Genomic DNA, 17,753 nt, shown 5'->3' with positions numbered 1-17,753 from the left:
AAGTGACATTGTTCCTTCTCCGAAAGTGGAATGCCCCTTGTGTTTCTGGAAGAATTTGCCCAGCACGTATTCCATACTGTCAAAAGCCTGCTTAATTCGCCACACTAATTACTATGTCTTGGATTTTGTTGAGATTTTTACCTTAAACGCCATTTGTTTTTCTGAAACCATGTTTTTGATATGGGTTACTTATTAGGTACCAATGTATAAATCCTTCCATCAATTCCCATTCAGAGAATGTTGAAAGGGTCATTTTACGTAACCGGGGGTTTGTATAATCTTCTTTCCCTGGTTTAGGTATGAAGATACCTCTTACTTTTAGCTACGTCCAGCAAGCCACCTTCTACCTTCTGGTTTCTCTTCTTTTCCGCTAGTTCTGTTTTATTTACGGGGATTTTTTACCCCATCATCGATTTGGGCCTCTTTCGGGCTTATCCCAGACTCAGGCTCATTTGTTGGTTTTATGTGAGAGTGGACGCTTGTATCCGCTGCGTTCCTCTCTCCCTCGGAACTTTCCAAGCCCTCCGTCATTGCTGACTTCAGGCTTGGAAATCTTTGTTCCATTACCGTTTCCAGGGATTTGTTGTCGCTTTGCAGCAGCCCCTCCTCTTCCACGGTCATGGTTTCTTCTGATGGAAGCCTCGGTCCGCGACTCTACACTCAATACCACTAGTTTTATTCATCGTAAACGATAAAAAGCTTCTCTTAACCTATTTTTCCTACCACCAATCGAGGACTCCTACATGTGAAATTACTACTTCTAGATTGGGATGAGGGTGCAACCTTCGGAGGAGCCTCCTCGCAAACCCTCAGCCAGCTCCTCTTGTCTGCCATCTATTGCTTATTGGGTGCTCACGAGATTATTCAACATCTGACGAGGAAGCCTCCTGAGTGGTGGGCTCAGATTCAGGCTCCTCTCTTGGTGGCGAGTCTCGTCCCCTGTGCCCCTTACCTCAATGCTTAGCCAGAGATTCACTGTGGCAACAGGTCCCTTCATGTTAAACCAAGACCCCACATAGACGACTGATTAAGAATCCATTGACGTATTTGCCTTCCGCTTTCTGGTTCGCTTCAACTTTTCATCCGCTATTTCTGGTTGCAGATATAGGAGTTTGTAAAGGGTTCAGTACCGTTCAACAGAAAGGCTACGGGCTCAGTCAGATCTGATTATCCCTACTTGTATTTCGGGACCGAGGCCAAATCTTTTCCTACCAGTAAACACTAAAAACCTGGCAAACTCAGGAGCACCATATGAAGATGGCTGCGTATTACCCCCCAAAAGCAAAAGTAATCTGACACAAAAAATTGTTTTGTTTTTCATCATTACAAGAGCCTTTTGGAGCTCCAGAGGTCCCTGGGCTGAAGTTTGAATACCACTACCCGGGGATATGAACTCATTTGCGTAATGTTTGCCAATTTATGATAAGAATTTTTGGAGATTTGTAGAAGGTACGGAAGCCAAGGCTACCTGTCTTAGAGTTGGGGAGATGTGTTATGGTTTGGGCCACTTTTTCTGACAGCTTTCTCATTTAAGAGGTTCAGTTGTTGATATTCGGGAAGATAGGGTGCTTCATGGGATAAGAGGATCCAGATTTCCTTGTTATATAAAAACAGTATGAAATTTCCTTTGAAGGAAATTATGTTAAATAGAATGTAATTTAATTGGTTTTAGACGTGTATTTCCTTTTTTTATGAGCTTTTATAAAAGTTTATCAGTCCGGATTTATTGTCATTATTAGGTTTGTTGTGGGTATTAGCTCGTTTTCAGATAAAGTTCTGCTAATCAAAAAGGTTTTGTTAATTTTCTCAAGTCAAGTGAAAATGACATTGAACACTAACAAATTAGCCATATAGTACCATAAAGGCAAAGATATACTAAAGGAAACTGACCTGTTTCTGTGGATGTTTGAATTATGCAGACTCATCTTATTTTTGATAAGATTTTTCAATAAACTAAATTTGAGCTTGGGGGGAACTGGGGTCTGAGGGTCAGTCCTTCCCTCTGCCCCATAACATTTTACACCTCTGCACAACAAATCTTATGTTTGTTGTGAGTTCCAATCCCAATCTATTTAAAGTCCCTCTATTTAAACCCTGCCAAAAATTTGCAATCTCCCTTAAATCCTTTCCTAAGACCTCCTCCCGCCCATTGCGGGAATGGCCTACTTTTTGTTTATCCCCAGATGGTTGATCGAAAAGGACAATCTTTGCCAATATATCATCCTTCAACCACAGAACGTCTCCTAGCTATCTCACCCTTTCTCTCATTACAGCCCTAAAAAGTGGGATAAAACCACATTTTTGTTCAGTTTACTGTTTGAAAAACGGTCTGTCAGATGCTTACCCATTAACATCCGTATACAATTTCTCTGGAAAATATCTAATAAATTTTTCTCCGTCTTTCGGAGCGCCCCCGTTTCTGAACCATACTTGAGCACTGTCATCACTGTAGCTTCCAGTATTCTAATCTTGAGTAAGAATTGTGTTTTAAACAAAGGTAAATAAAGAAGACCTTTTGTGATTTCGTTGATTTCAACATTCGGTACATTAGGACGGATATCCGCAAGTAGTGAATTCCATTTAAAGCTAGTTTTTGCAAAAAAATATCCTTGTATCTTGAACTGAGTAGAAAGAAATGGTGAATGTCTGTATAGGGGATCATTATGTTTAGTTTAGCTTCTCACAAAAAAAAGTTTCTCATAATAAAATCGAGTTTCCTGACGCCTCGATTTGAATTTTGAAATTGGTATGTGTTTCAACAGTTCATTTAAAATGTATCACATCATGTTCTGGGAACTTGCAATGAAAATGGATGAAATTTTAGGTCAAACTGAAAATTATCCGGTTTTCCGAGAAAATTGAGCTTTGGGAGCTGGGATTATAAATAGCTTCAGGTTTTGTGAACGGAGACAAACATTTTTGAGGCAAAACTTTATTTTTTTTCGGATTTGGGGCTATAACCCCGTCTCCAAAGTGGTTTCCACATTTGAGCCATCTTTTATAACTCCCGGCGTTTGTTAGTGGGTTTTTTTTTCCTCTTCTTTAGTTTTTCCTTTTATATAAAAACGTGGACACATTTTGAAAAGTTTTATTGAAAAAAAAAGAAATTTAAAAAAAGTGTAAAATAGTTAGATTGTGTGAAAATATAGAAGGTCATTGAAAAAGTCTCGAGATTTCGGAAAAAGGATGTATTTTCTGTGTGTCTTATGTAATTAATTTTTTATTTTTCCAGAAATGTTTTGCTAGTTTGAAGGAGGAGCTTGAAAAATTACCTTGTCCTTCCAAGTTGAAAGAGATTATAATACCTGAAGAATTAGCCCCTGTCGAGCCTGAGCCAGTTGCTGGGCCTTCTTCCCTACTCCAGAAACCAGCATCCCCTGTCGAAAAAGACTCTACGGACTCCCTTTCAAAGAAAAAATTTAAGCTGCCAGTGCCAAAGTATGTCACGAATGGAGAGCTAGATTTCAGTGAGCTACTAGGTAAGTTTTCTTCCTTGCAATTAACAACTACCAATTTTTTTTTAAAATAAAGCTGTTTTAACCTTTGACTTCATCAAACTGATTGTTTAATAAATACCGAAAAGTTATATAGGCAAATGTCTATGCAGGGATCGGTCAGATTTTTTCTTTTTTTAATTTTAAATTCCATAATTGTGTTTAGCATCTCCTTTTGAACCCAAAAATATATCTCGTCTCCACAAGGGAAATCTTATATGTCAATTGGCGTGTTTGTGCCAAAAAAGTTTAAAATATTAGTGATAAGACATGTCTAGCCTAGTACATATTTGTGAATGAAGCACTTGTAGATGGAAAGTCTAATCGGTGGAAACAGAATCTTTAGTTTTGTATAGACTTACGATTACAAAGTATTTGTTACGAGAACCCCTTCATGCGTGAAAGAATGAAGCAACCGTTGATTGTTCAAAAAATCTTAAGTAGGTGGTGGTATTGGGGTCACATAGTCCGTAATGATAGGTTCCCCCTTGATATCTGGTGCTGGGTTCCCTTGGCATTAGAACGCGTTGACAGTAGAAATTGATGCTTAGTCGATGTCTAGATAAGGATGTTACAGTGACAGGAGCATCTTATGGAGACCTTCAGCTCTACAGAGGTTGTCATGCAAAGGTAACGTTGTTGCCTTAAACGCCAGCTATCTTGGGAAGTCTAAGTAAGTTTTTTTCGGCCGTAAGGAAAAAGATTGAGCATAAATCCATTAAAAATCACTTCAAAAGAAGACACATATCAAACAGATCATGGTAACGAACTGTAAGTAAGGAGCCACCCGGCTAAATAGTGACCGAAACTCAAAAAATAAAACTTTGAGTTTAGTATCAGTTTAGTGTTATTCATCAAAAGTTACGAGCCTGAGAAAATTTACCTGATTTTTGAAAAGGGGGGAAACACTCCTTAAAAGTAAAGATATCTTAATGAAAATCTTACCGTCAGATTCAGCATATCACTGTAGAAGTCTCTACCTCCTATATGCAAAAATATGAAATTTTGCTATTTTTGCCAGAAGACAGATCACAGATGCGTATTTGTTTGTTTCTTTTTTTTTTTCGGGGTGATTGTATCGAAATAATGGTCCTAGAAGATCAGGAGGGGTGCTTTCGAACGGAAATTAGAAGTGCTGTTGCCCTGTTTAAGTGATCAAAAAGATTAGAGGGCAACTGGACCCCTTCCAACGCATTTTTTTCCTTATAATTATCTAATTAAAATTTTGAGGTATCCATTTTGTTCAGTATAGTTGAAAAATCAAAAATTATGTCTTTACTTGTAAAATGACCCCCCATATTCCGGTGGGAGAGGCCTGTAAGTTATGAAACTCGCCCATTCTTTACATATAGAATTTGTTATTGGGAAGTGCATATACATTTTTGGGGGGGAGGGTTGTTTTTTTTCAGGGGAGGAGGGGGAATTGTCTTACATTCTCTTTGCCAAATTTTTGTCTGAAGACGTTCCGGGAGAATTATCCAGGGGCTTTTATTGCGTGTTTTGATTTCTGGGAAACAATTTCCACGAAAAAGGGGGCCTTTCTGAAGTGATCGAGAAAGCGATTAGAGATTAAATTCTTATTCAGATGAAAAAATACTAAGGAGAATTTTTAAGGCTGACTTGTCCGCAACCACTTTCACAGGGAGGGGGACTTTCAGCAAGGATGGAACTGTCTGAAGGGAACTTGATGGGAACGGTGCGACTTATGTTGGATAAAATTTTCACGGAGGAGTTTTCCGTGAGGGGAAGGGGTATATTTATTAGAGAGGGAGCCAGATTCACCGGGATTAGTTGAAAAACGTACGGAAATTATTCCAAATATGAAAGGTTGCCCCATCCTCAAAATCTTGCTCTTTACGCTAAAGTTTGACTGCTTTTCCCAATTTTTTAAGAGCGTCTACTGTAACACGAGGGCTGTTTAATTAGAACTGGAAGTTTTTTTAAAAGTGCTAACAGCTTTGACTTAAAGAGCAAGGTATTGAGGAGGTGGCAACCCTTCAAATACGGAACAAGTCTGCCGAAATTGATATGTAAATTTGGTTTAATTTTTCATGTACGGTGAGCCAAATTCAAAAACTTAAAACGAATAGAAATTATTCCGTTTATGAAAGGTCTGTCCCCTTCCCAACGCCTCGCTCTTTACGCTACAGTTTTTATTGATTAGAAAAATAGAGTTGCGACAAAGATTCAAATTTAGCGTAATAAGCGAAGCGTTGAGGAAGAGACAGTCCCTTTATACTCGGAACAATTTTCTGTTTTATTGTTGCTCCTTGTTGTCAGTTAAAAAAAAACTTGTTCTTTTTTATTTAATTGGTAGATAAATCACTAGATGTGTCAGCCTCGCTCCTGTATGTAAGCTTTACTCTTATTTTTACAAGTTGAAGCTGCTTTTTAAAATAAAAGAGAAAATATTTGAGAAATATAGTGTTTCAAAGACATTTTTTCATTGACATTTGTTTATAGTTTGACCAAGTTAAGCTCTGTTCCTTCACTCAGTGGATGAATGAACTCATTCAATTATAAGTTTATTGCTCTTCAACTGTTTTCTCATTTGGATATGAAACAGATATCTCATTGATAGTTGGATGAGAATTTCGTAATCAAAAGTTTGCATAAAAAAGCTGTATTTCAAAGTTTACAGAGCTTGAAATTAAAAAGTGACATTAAACACTTTATTGAAATGAATACATTTTCAAAGTGATAATCCAGAATTGTAATTTAAGTCAAACAAAGAAGAAAAACGTTTGACAGGTGTATCTGTACCGATGTGCAACTGAAGCTACACTCTGACAGGAGTTGAATTTCGCTTTAGTAGCCGGATTTTATATGACCTGCTAAAAAAAATACGTTTTCATATAGTGTAATATCCATTTTTTCCGTTCGAGTCAAGATTGAAAACTTGGTTTCTTCGGTCGGGAAAATCGAGCCTAAAATAAATTAAATAAAAAAAAACTAATTTTTTTAGCTGAAAGTAAGGAGCGACATTAAAACTTAAAACGAACAGAAATTACTCCGTATATGAAATGGGTTGTCCCCTCCGCAATCCCTCGCTCTTTGCGCTAAAGTTTTTAATTGTTTTAAAAAGTAGAATTGTGGCAAAGAGTCAAACTTTAGCGTAAACACGCACCCGTGATTTGTCTTCTGGCAAAAAATACAAAATTCCACATTTTTGTAGATAGGAGCTTGAAACTTCTACAGTAGGGTTCTCTGATACGCTGAACCTGATGGTGTCATTTTCGTCAAGATTCTACGACTTTTAGGGGGTGTTTCCCCATATTTTCTTAAATAATGCAAATTCTCTCAGGCTCGTAACTTTTGATGGGTAAGACTAAACTTGATGAAACTTATGTATTTAAAATCAGCCTTAAAATGCGATTCTTTTGACGTAGCTATTGATATCAAAATTCCATTTTTTAGAGTTTTGGTTACTATTGAGCCGGGTCGCTCCTTACTACAGTTCGTTACCACGAACTGTTTGATAAAAGCTTCTTGTTAAAACGCTTACTATTGGTTCTTTTTTTAGGATGTACCTAAAATATTTATATAAACAAGATAGCTATATTTTTATATATGGAAATTTTATTGGAAGATTTTAAAGAATTTGTCTTCAAACAAACATTTCAAGAGACGGCGACGCTTGGTCTTTTTTGCTCGGTAAAATTCACCGTCCTCAAAATTCAACTTCAAATTAAAAAGTGACATTAAATACTCTGTTGAAATGGATCCTCAAAATTCAAATTCAAATTAAAAAGTGACGGCAAAAGGACATTCAAATGAGCCCTTTTTCTTTAGAAATTTTCTTACAAATCATATAAGATTTTTTCTGTCATTCCATCTTACTAGCTGGAAATCACAGCGATGTCACTTGGTCATTTTCGCTTGATAGAATTCACCGTCTTCTCTCGCAACTTAATTCTAAAATCTTAGTGAGGATTTTCATATGATGTTCCCAATCTCAGTTGCCTTGGCACCGCTAAAAATATTAGAGGTTTATATTACAACAATTTGAACGCGTCTTGAGTTGTCCTAACAGTTAAAAGAAAAGCTTCATGGGTTTCGAGAACCTATGTTTTTTCTCGTTAAAATAGTAATTTCTTTCAAGGGGACGGGAAGTTTTACTCTGTAATACGGTTTTCTGTTATGTTGAATTTTATGGTGTGATTTTCATTAAGATCACTCTCCTTCTCGAAGGTATTTTCCCGCTTCCTGTAAACCTGGACAAATATTCTCATGCCCAGATCTTTTGATGAAAAATTTTAAAATTAATGAGTTTTATATGCTTTGAATCACCATAAAAAGGCAGTTTATTTTTATATATTGTTATCATTAATCGTTTTTTTTAATTATCTGTTACTATTGGCTCGAGTCGCTGCTTCGTATAAGTTCATTACTACGTACTGTTGGATTAAATGATATTTTTAAGTGGAAATGTCATTTCAAACTCGTTGATGATCATTAGGAAACATTAGGAGAATGGATCCCCCGAGAAACATCAACGGACATGTTTTAATGGAATTTCATGAAAAGCTTTTGAATACGGGAGATTGGGTAATTGGGTTTTACTAGGGTTTGTTTATAGACAATCTTCATGAGAAATCCCTCCCCCCTGCTTTCACTTACCGAGTGCAGGAATGAAGACATATGTATCCCCTTACCCCTTAGTTATTTTTTCGTTTCATTTTGTCCATAAGGGATCACCCACTTTCAAAATTTATGTACGCCATATTGCGCATACCACGCATGACGGAATTGTGCCATGCATGTTGCAAGGAGGCCTGACGCGGCAGAAGTGTGCAACGTCTAGTGGAAGTGCATCACGCATGGGGGAAGTTTGTCGCACTTGGCGTCACACGTGGCACTCCGAAATTTACACCAGGCGACAGAAAAATGAGAAAACCCTCCGAGTTTCGTATTTAAAATATTGAAAACAACAGAATCAACTGTGGAGTTATACCAGAGTGCCCAAAGTGGAAGGCAGAGAGGGTGGATAGGTGTCAATGCCGTTGCAGGGTAAACGTATACACAAAATAGAAATTTTTTTAATATTATGGAAACCCCTCTTTACCCGTAAAATATTGCTGGCGTGGTTCCCGTGGCTTGAACCATAAGGCTGTCACAGTACGCGCACAGCTGTTCAAAAGTAAATGCACATTTCACACTTTTCATTATATCAAGAAATCGTTGCTTAAAGTTTATTACAGTTTACACATAGGATTGGTCTTACAGTGGAACTGGAGACCCGCTGATTCATACAATTGCTCAAGTTTTAAATAAAAGGTTTTTTCCAAATATTCCTACTCTTTTTTCAATTAGTACTATTGTTGCTCTGAGTTTTGCTTTAGAATCAAACAGTTTCATCAAATAAATCCTTTAATATTTTTCTACTTTGTAATTGTCCAGAATAGGTATGTACATAGGGGAAGGGGGCCAGTGTCTTCCACTGATATTTTGGGATTTTTATGATTTAAGTAAGGAAGGAAGCCTAAGGGTAAACAATATGAAAAAAAGTTTAGTAATCCTAGCATGAAGTTTGTTTTCAATTAAATTCATCTAAATTTCTCGATATTTGCTACTCCAGAAACCCAAGCGTGGACCGTAAATGTTGCGGAAGCCTAAATCGTGCTCTCTGTGTTGGTATGCTTTTGAAATGGTAATCCAAAAATTTAATTCAGTCCAACAAAGCTGAAAAAAATAATGTTCACCATATGTGTCTGTCATGTAATTGTATATCAGATAAATAAAAGAGGTTGTCCTGATCAAAATCTGGGACGACATTGTAGCTTTAAAAGGAGGGGGATTACCCCATTTGGCGAGCGGTAGACATGTAAAGATGAAAAGATGGATAATGCATTAAGAGCTTCTAGTCACGGATTTTCAACCTTTCCTGATTTGTAACATAATAGAAGTTTTAGTTTGTATGACATCAAAAGGTACTATCACTCAAATGGGAAAAATGGATTTCCGCGAGGGGGGCAAATTTCCATTTACCTGCATTTTTAAAAGTATTATCTTATATTTGATAATAGTCAGTGTGAATAATGTAAATAAAAAAATCACTTTGATCTGTCGAATATGCTGCCTGAACGTCTAAAACATGGTTAGATATTTCAGGACGAAATAGACTTATTTTCAGGAATGTAATTGACTTTTATCAAAAATTAAAGGATATTTTCAGCGTATCTTTTCTCATACCTGGACTCCCTTGAATGACAGATAAATTTTCCTAGTACGGTTTTATGGGCCTGTCCTGTATTGAAAATTGTAATAAGTTACGGAAAAGGCCTGGAATTGAACGGCTTTACAAAAAAAAACTGAAGGACCAGACTTTTGGATTGTGCATCTCTGCATACTTCTGAGCACTTCTTTCAAATTTCCTTTCTTTTTCTTTATTAATTTGCATTTACTCAATTATACGTACTTTTTGGCATTCAAAAAGAGAGACAACTTAAGAATTACGCATTGTTATTAAACTTAATACTACAGCTATTCCTGCCGTTCTAAATTAACTAGACTTTAGTATATAGAAATTTCGTTTCAACGTAAACTAAAGAAGAAAGGTGGAAAAGAGGGACGATTCTAGGAAATTCGATTAAAAAACCTTTGAAAATCAAGAATAATTCTCAAAAATGATAAAAAATATTAGTACTATAGAATAACAACTAATATGTCACGTGTCATTTAAAAACTTCATAATAAAATACATTTAAATATATCTTCCAGACAGAAATCCAAATAATTTTCCTCATCAGATAATTGGTATATTAATAATGAAGCAAGAAGTTCGTTCTCTTCGTGAGATATGAAGATGCGGCTAAATAATTAAATAGTTAATGAATTTTTATTTTATTAAAATTTATTATTTAATTGAATAATTAACTAAAACTTAAATACTTCTTTGATTTAATTTCTTTGAGTTTTCTTTCGCAGTATACTATTTTAGATCAGTCGTTTGTTTTGTTTTAATCTGAAGGGGGAGGAAGGAGTCCAGAGAGAAATACATTATTGTTAGCACATTCTCTTCTGACGGGTTAGAATGTTCTAATTTGGATTTAGGACGGAAAAATGCGAAAGAACGGGAACTATATGGGAAATGTTCTCTGAACACAGTATATTGACGTTTCGATTATGGGAGGGGTATGATTTTGAAGCCCCTTATCCTCACCCTTTTTAAACCGACCTTATTTCTGGACCCGAAGCTAAGAGTAAAATGTGAAACAATTAAATCTGAAAAAATATTATGTTTGCTATGCCAGGGTGTATCAAAAAGTCTATTCTTTTGACCTCCTTCTAAGTGTAAGTAATTAAAATGTTTTCGTTGAATCGTAATCATTTTGAAAACAATGATTATTTAAAAAAGTGTTTGATGAATAAATTGTGACTATTCTAATCTGTGTGCACCGCAGGACCAGAGGCGCACAATCATACTACCTTTGATGCACAATATGCAACCCTTAATCTGTAATGTCTGCTTCAAGTTAGAAGAAGTTTTTTTTTATTTAATTGTTACCCTCATGGCATATTTATCAACTCTCTCAAAATTAATGGATTTCTGTTTCTTGTCTCTAAACAAATTACATAAATAACCAAAGTGAAATCAGCCATGAAACAAAAGGAATAGGAAAAATAAACAAGGAATAGTATTGATACTCGTTGTAGATAAAAATTTAATCTAGGATCTTCGTTCTTCCACAACTGGGCCTTTGACGACTCCCAACCCCTGAATGCTCCTGCGGTATGAATAGCTCCTGAGAATAGCTCCTGCTATTCTCTAGAACAGGTCTGTAATTCGTTGCCTTATAAGTTTATTTTCCCTGTGGAACATGGATACTGTAACAAACCTTTGTAGCTTGCACTGAAAATACAAGATACCTATGTCGTTAAATTCATTAGTTACCAAATCTATCCATTCATCAAGCCAGAACTATTGTATTACTTGGACTCTTTCTTACAGAATAATTTTAACTTGTTTTAAAAAATGTCCCATTTTCGCATGTTCTTCGCCTATTTTCAACCTATTGTTCAAATTAAGATAAAAAAAAAAAATACATCAATATATGGATAAAGCTTAACCTCAGCCTTCGAATAATAGAAAAATTGTCCTTTTACGCTTAAACATTAAAACCCTACGAAATCATAACTGTTTCAAAACCGTTCAGAAAACAACTTATCGAACTCTTAGGGAATATTAGCTTTCGAGACAGCACACTTGATCAGTCGATCCATGCTATTTCAGCTTATTTAATTGATTATCGTGATGTTTGGAAATAATTGTATTTTTTTTTCAAAATATCCTATGCTTATCTCATTTCCAAATAATGAAAGATCAGAACATTTGCCTTTTTCGCTGTAGGCTACTTTCGAACTCCAGTAAAAACCTTGCTTGTACAATGGACGGTAATCGTAATCATGCCTACTTGCATATTAGTTTGGATTACCCTTGTGCGGCCATGCACGCCTGGGCGGGCTTTGGGCCCAGACCCTCCGAAATCCTTAAATATCCGGAGTTTCTTGGCACGTTTTGGTCAATTTACCAATTTTTTTTTTATTATTATTATTATCGTTAATTGCCTTTACCCTCCTAAAAAATACTGTGTAAGTTTTTACGTTAGAATTCTGTGCCTTTTAGGTAGCTTACTCCAATTTTCATTGTGCGCTAGGCCGTTAAAACCGTATCGGGAATATTTTCTTGTCATCCCCTGGAGTACAGAAATGAGAAGAGTTTTCCCAAAACGTCCTAGGATTTTTGTCGAAAGTCACCTTTGTTTCTTAAATAATCATTTTTACCATGGAATATCTAACCACATTTGAGATTTTCAGACAGTAGGGCTGACCCATAAAAAACTCGTTGTTTAGATTATTCACTTTCCCTATTATCAAATACAATGTACAACTTTTTAATAATGCGGGCAAATGGAAATTTTCCCCATCCCCCTTGAGGAAATCCATTCTTCACATTTGGGTGATAGTAGCATTTGATGTTATACAAACTAAAACTCCCTTTTATGTTTCAAATCTGAAAAAGTTTGAAAATCCCTGATTTGAAGGGCCGTGATTGAAGCTCGACACATGCCTCACCCCTCAATTACTTCCCTCTAAAGAGTCCTGTGGATTCTGACGGGATTGTCTAGCTACCTCAAATAGAATAATTATTTGAATAAGTTATTATTCAGATAAAACAAAATCGATGGAATTTCTCATTAAAAGCTTTTAAGGTGAATCTTGGGGAAAGTAGATTTTTTCTCAAATTAAACAAAAAAAACAAGTTTTTTTTTAAATGAAAGTAAGGAGCGAGATGAAAATTTAAAACGAACAGAAATTACTCCGTATATGAAAGGGGCTTTTCCTCCTCAACGCCCCGCTCTTTACGCTAAACTATCTCTTAACTCTTTCTCTTAACCCTACATTTTAAAACAGAAAAAAACTTTAGCGTATAGAGCGGGGCGTTGAGGAGAGAAGTCCCTTTCATATATGGAGTAATTTCTGTTCGTTTTAAGTTTTAATCTCGCTCCTTACTTTCATTTAAAAAAACTTGTTTTTTTGTTTAATTTCTGGACGTTTTTGAATTAATGCATGTTTCGATCTTGGCTCTCCGCACATAAATAATTAAAACGAAATTTGCACATTAATTTTTGGGGGCTAAATGGCTTTTTCATAGTTTTAATCGGAAGATTTTGAGAAAAAAGGAGCGAGGGAGGAGGCCTAGTTGCCCTCCAATTTTTGATTACTTAAAAAGGCAACTATAACTTTTAATTTTTTACGAACGTTTTCATAGGTAAAAAATATACGTAACTTACGAATTAACTTACGTAGCGAACTTCTATATTCGTATGTTTTTATTGCGCATATGAGGGGGCTCACCCCTCGTCGATACCTCGCTCTTTACACTAAAGCTTAAATTTTGTCCCAATTCCTTAAGAATGACCCCTGAATCACAAAGGCCGTAGAATAAATAGTTGAAATTACTAAAAATACTTTGGCTTAAAGAGCGAGGTATTACGAGGAGGTCAACCGCTCATATGCGTAATATTTTCTGTTCGTTTTAAGTTTTAATGCTGCTCCTCACTTTCAGTAGAAAAAAAATTTCATATTTATTTTTCATTGTTTTTTTTAAATAATGCTAGAAAATCCTGCACCGCCTCCATTGAAAGTCTCTTCCCCCATGAGAAGTTCCTCCATGGAAAGATCCTCCCTCGTAAACCCCCTTCAACTCTCCTCCCAAACCAATAAAATCCCCCTGAAAATGTCTGTACACTTCCCAATATCAATTACTATATGTAAAAACAGGTCAAAGTTTGTAACTTGTAGCCCCTTCCGCGGGGACTGTGGGGGAGTTAGTCGTCCCTAAAGACATATTTATTAGTTTTTTCGAATATGGTGAATAAAGTGGCTATCTCAGAATTTTGATCCGCTGACTTAGGGGGGAAAATGAGCGTGGAGGGGGCGTAGGTGCCCTCCAATTTTTCCGGTCACTTAAAAAGGGCACTAGAACTTTTAATTCCCGTTAGAATGAGCTTTTTCGCGATATTCTAGGACCACTGAGTCGATACGATAACCCCTGGGAAAAAAAAAACAAAAAAAACAAAAAAACAAATAAACACGCATCCGTGATTTGTCTTATGGCAAAAAAATGCGAAATTCCACATTTTTGTAGATAGGGGCTTGAAACTTATACAAAAGGGTTCTCTGATACGCTGAATCTGATGGTGTGATTTTCGTTAAAATCGTATGACTTGTAGGGGTTGTTTCCCCCTATTTTCTAAAATGATGCAAATTTTCTCAGGCTCGTAACTTTTGATGGGTATGACTAATCTTGATGAAACTTATATATTTAAAATCAGCATTAAAATGCGATTCTTTTGATGTAACTATTGATATCAAAATCCCCTTTTTTAGAGTTTCGGTTACTATTTAGACGGGTCGCTCCTTACTACAGTTCGTTACCACGAACTGTTTGATAAGATGCATTTTTATAAGATGATTCCTATTATAATCATTAATAAGCTAAAACTAAAAAAGTTGATGGGTGAAAAGAATTAAAGGGCAATTTTGGAAACCACTATTTTTATACTAAGTTTTTTTTTGTATCTGAAATGATTAGTCGAAGGTATGTCCAAAACCAGGAACAAAAGTAAAAGACACACGTACCAACTGTAAACTTTTTTATTTTAATTGCTTGGTAATAGCCCACATGATAACCCATATGGCGAAATATAACTGGTGTTGCTCATATTTACGTAAAAAAAAATCCATAACTGTTAAACACAATGACTACGACAATAGTTAAAAGGTTTAACCCAAAAAAGATAAATTTGAGACGCTAAAAAATTGAACGCGAAATCAATGAGTTTCAGAATTAAAATATGCAGCACAATATTATGTGGTAAACATTGGGGTAATAAGAAAAGGGAGTAGGGAACAAGGCCGTACCCAGAGTTAGGGGGTTTGACCCCCTCGAAATCTTTTTCCGACTTGTAAAAACGTAACAAAAATGAATATAAACAAATTTTGAGATGTTTTTTAAAGTTTTTTGTACCACCACCCGAGAAAAAATTACTTAGTAACCCGGCTCTGGTAAGGAAGACATTTCACAAAGCTCATTTTCGAAACATTATTTAAGGTAACGTTAATAGTCACATTAATAGAGTCCACGCTGTTCCAGAAACACTCCCCTTGTCTTCTTGATCTATCTCACCATTCGCCAGAGTTCTAAAACAGGATACACAAGTGTAAATCTTGATCAGTTTTAATACGGCGCCCCCACCTCCTCGAAAAATGAGCACTTGCCATCTATGGGCGCATCGCATATTTGAAAACGAGATTGTCGTCTTAATCTATTTAATGATTTAACAGCACCATTTAAACAAACTTGGCAAGTACAAGACACATTTGCGGAAGTAAGATAATAAATTGAACACACACAACTAGGGAACAGCCTCATTTTTTCTTCTTTTTTTTATGAAAAGCTTTTCACCACAATATTGTTGATGTGGTCGACGTAACATACCGTTATGTCGACGGAAGCAAGTCATTTTTCCATTACGGTGTTTCTCTCCATTCTACCATTTCCTTTTTAAGTTGACAACCCAATCAATGAAACGAAAAAGTTGCATTTAGTGCTCCCATTTTAAGATTTGATATACCTTTCTGAAAAATAGAGATTGTGGACAGCCCTGTATCGATATTGAGAGTATTTTTAAAAGTAGAAATGATTATCTTCTCGCATCAAAGGAAATGGGAAGAGGAACGCAAAGGAAATGAAAAATCCTGTAAAAATTGTTGAGATAAAAAGGAGGAAAGTTAGAATTAGTGGCTTAGGAATTTGTTTTTGTGTTGGTTAATTTTTAGTTTAAAAATTGAGCATGTGTAGCCACTCCGTCGAAAGGCCTTCTTTTCTTTCTTTTCGTGTAGGGAGGGGGGGGGGGTTATTAGTAATCCAGTTAGTCTGTAGACTAAGACTGCACCTTATTTAACAAGTCTGGTCTTTGTTTAAATTTTTGTGTATCGATTTGGCTTACCCACGGGGGGTGGAGAATAGAATAGACAAGGGATTGTGAAAAATAGTTACATGTAATTTACATGTACAATTTGCATGTAAATAAATAAGAATTCAAAAAGACTAAGAAAAATTAATAACCACATATTAGTCAATATCGTACAAGATAATTAGACTTAACTGATAAAACAGATACTTAGGCTCAGATTGTTGTTTTAATGCTAATTTTATTTGAATTGTTAGTCTACTAATTTTAATAATGATTACAATAGTCCATAGGTAAATAAAAAAAAAAAACTATTGGGTTTAAACCGGGGTAATCCAATCTTGTTAGAGCCTGGATGGCCTATAACAGGCCTTACCAAACTATTGTGTATTGTTGTTTCAATAAATTTTCTTTGTCAAATATACAGTTAATATAAATTAAACTAAAAGACAAAAAAGAACCAATAGTTTTTCTACTTGTGTGATCCTTTTTATTACGTCTGAACTTACCAACAGAATGGAAGACAGTTAGCACAGATGTAATTAAAAATGGGTTTAATGTCATACGTGTCTGTACAACGTAAATGTAGTACTATAACTATATGCAGCTTAAAACTAGCCTATTTGTCGCTTTAAAAAAAAACTGAGTTTTGTTTACCTAACAAGCAAGTTGCTTCAATTTCAGTGAGCTAACCATCGGGAGAACTGGCGGTCCCCGTTTGTGATTCTTGACAGTTAATTCCTCCTCAATGAAAAATAGGGAGTCGAATTTGTCAGGATTCTGTCTATCTTGAGCCCCTGCAGCTTTTTGCCAAATATCCTCTTGGTGGCTTTGACTGTTACTCCAGGCCATTAGCCGTGTCTTATACTTGTTCACTCTTTTTTTCAGTTGTTATTAGAAAGAAAATCAAAACGAATGTCTTTCCATTTTTTTGGCATTAGGCCTAGTCCTTGATATGTTACAAAGGTGAAGCCATTATGTCATTTTGGAGGGTAGGGGAAGGGCACACTGAGGGGGAGGCTTTAGTTCATTACCTTTTTTTATTTTTTAGAATATTTCTTCATATCTTTCATTTTTTTCATAATATTTGCTTATTTTATCCTTTTATCTTGTGCCCCTCCTCCAACTTTTTTGCAATTTTAAAATAACTTTCTATTCACCAGACTAAGGGGGGTTGTCTTTCATACCCTCCCAAAGAGCATGTGCAGCCTATATGTAAATAAAAAAAAAACTTCTTAATATCTTGAAAACTAAAGGCCTGTTTTACTAAGAAAACTTAATTCCATTTCATTCCTCACTTTCTATATTTTCTTTGAGAATGATGTTAACTTTAATTTGGGCTATATATTTGCATATTAGTGGGAGGAGGCTAAAGTACAGTGATGCGATTTGAGGAATGATATAAGTTGGGGTTTAAGCACTACCGCCGCATTCCAATTAGTTAACTAACGTTAATATCGTTGCCTAATAAAAAGTTGAAATTGAGGTATGAACTGAAATGAGTCTTTCTTTATAAAACAGGCCTTAAGTGATGTATGCTGGTTTTTACAAATAAACCTTATCCTCTGGAGAAGTTTAGTGACATATAAAAGGAGTTACAGGTGCCTTGTTCCTGAGAGTGAGGTTAGGTTTGATCCCAAAATTTGAAATGTCAAACCCTACGAAACCTTTCTTTTTTTTGGAGGGCTACACATGGAAAATTGAATTATTTTTTTTTTAATGTATAATCTTAGATGGTTTACAGCCACATGCATAATACTTTTTTGGGGATGGGTGAGAA

At 35.7% G+C, this 17,753-nt stretch overlaps 1 protein-coding gene across 1 annotated transcript in view; it reads left to right on the top strand.

Annotated features, from left to right (window-relative positions):
• Positions 1-17,753, top strand: part of LOC136029578 (baculoviral IAP repeat-containing protein 6-like) — a gene marked incomplete in the record, with an annotated part of 362,481 nt that overhangs the window by 330,580 nt on the left and 14,148 nt on the right. The window contains 1 exon segment of the mRNA XM_065708074.1: positions 3,233-3,479. Within this exon segment, the coding sequence (XP_065564146.1) occupies positions 3,233-3,479 (247 nt within the window).

Source organism: Artemia franciscana, chromosome 7 (assembly GCF_032884065.1).
Source record: "Artemia franciscana chromosome 7, ASM3288406v1, whole genome shotgun sequence".
In the NCBI taxonomy this organism is placed as follows: domain Eukaryota; kingdom Metazoa; phylum Arthropoda; class Branchiopoda; order Anostraca; family Artemiidae; genus Artemia; species Artemia franciscana.
Note: the sequence above shows the minus strand (reverse complement) of the source record. Positions and strands in the feature narration are given on the sequence as shown.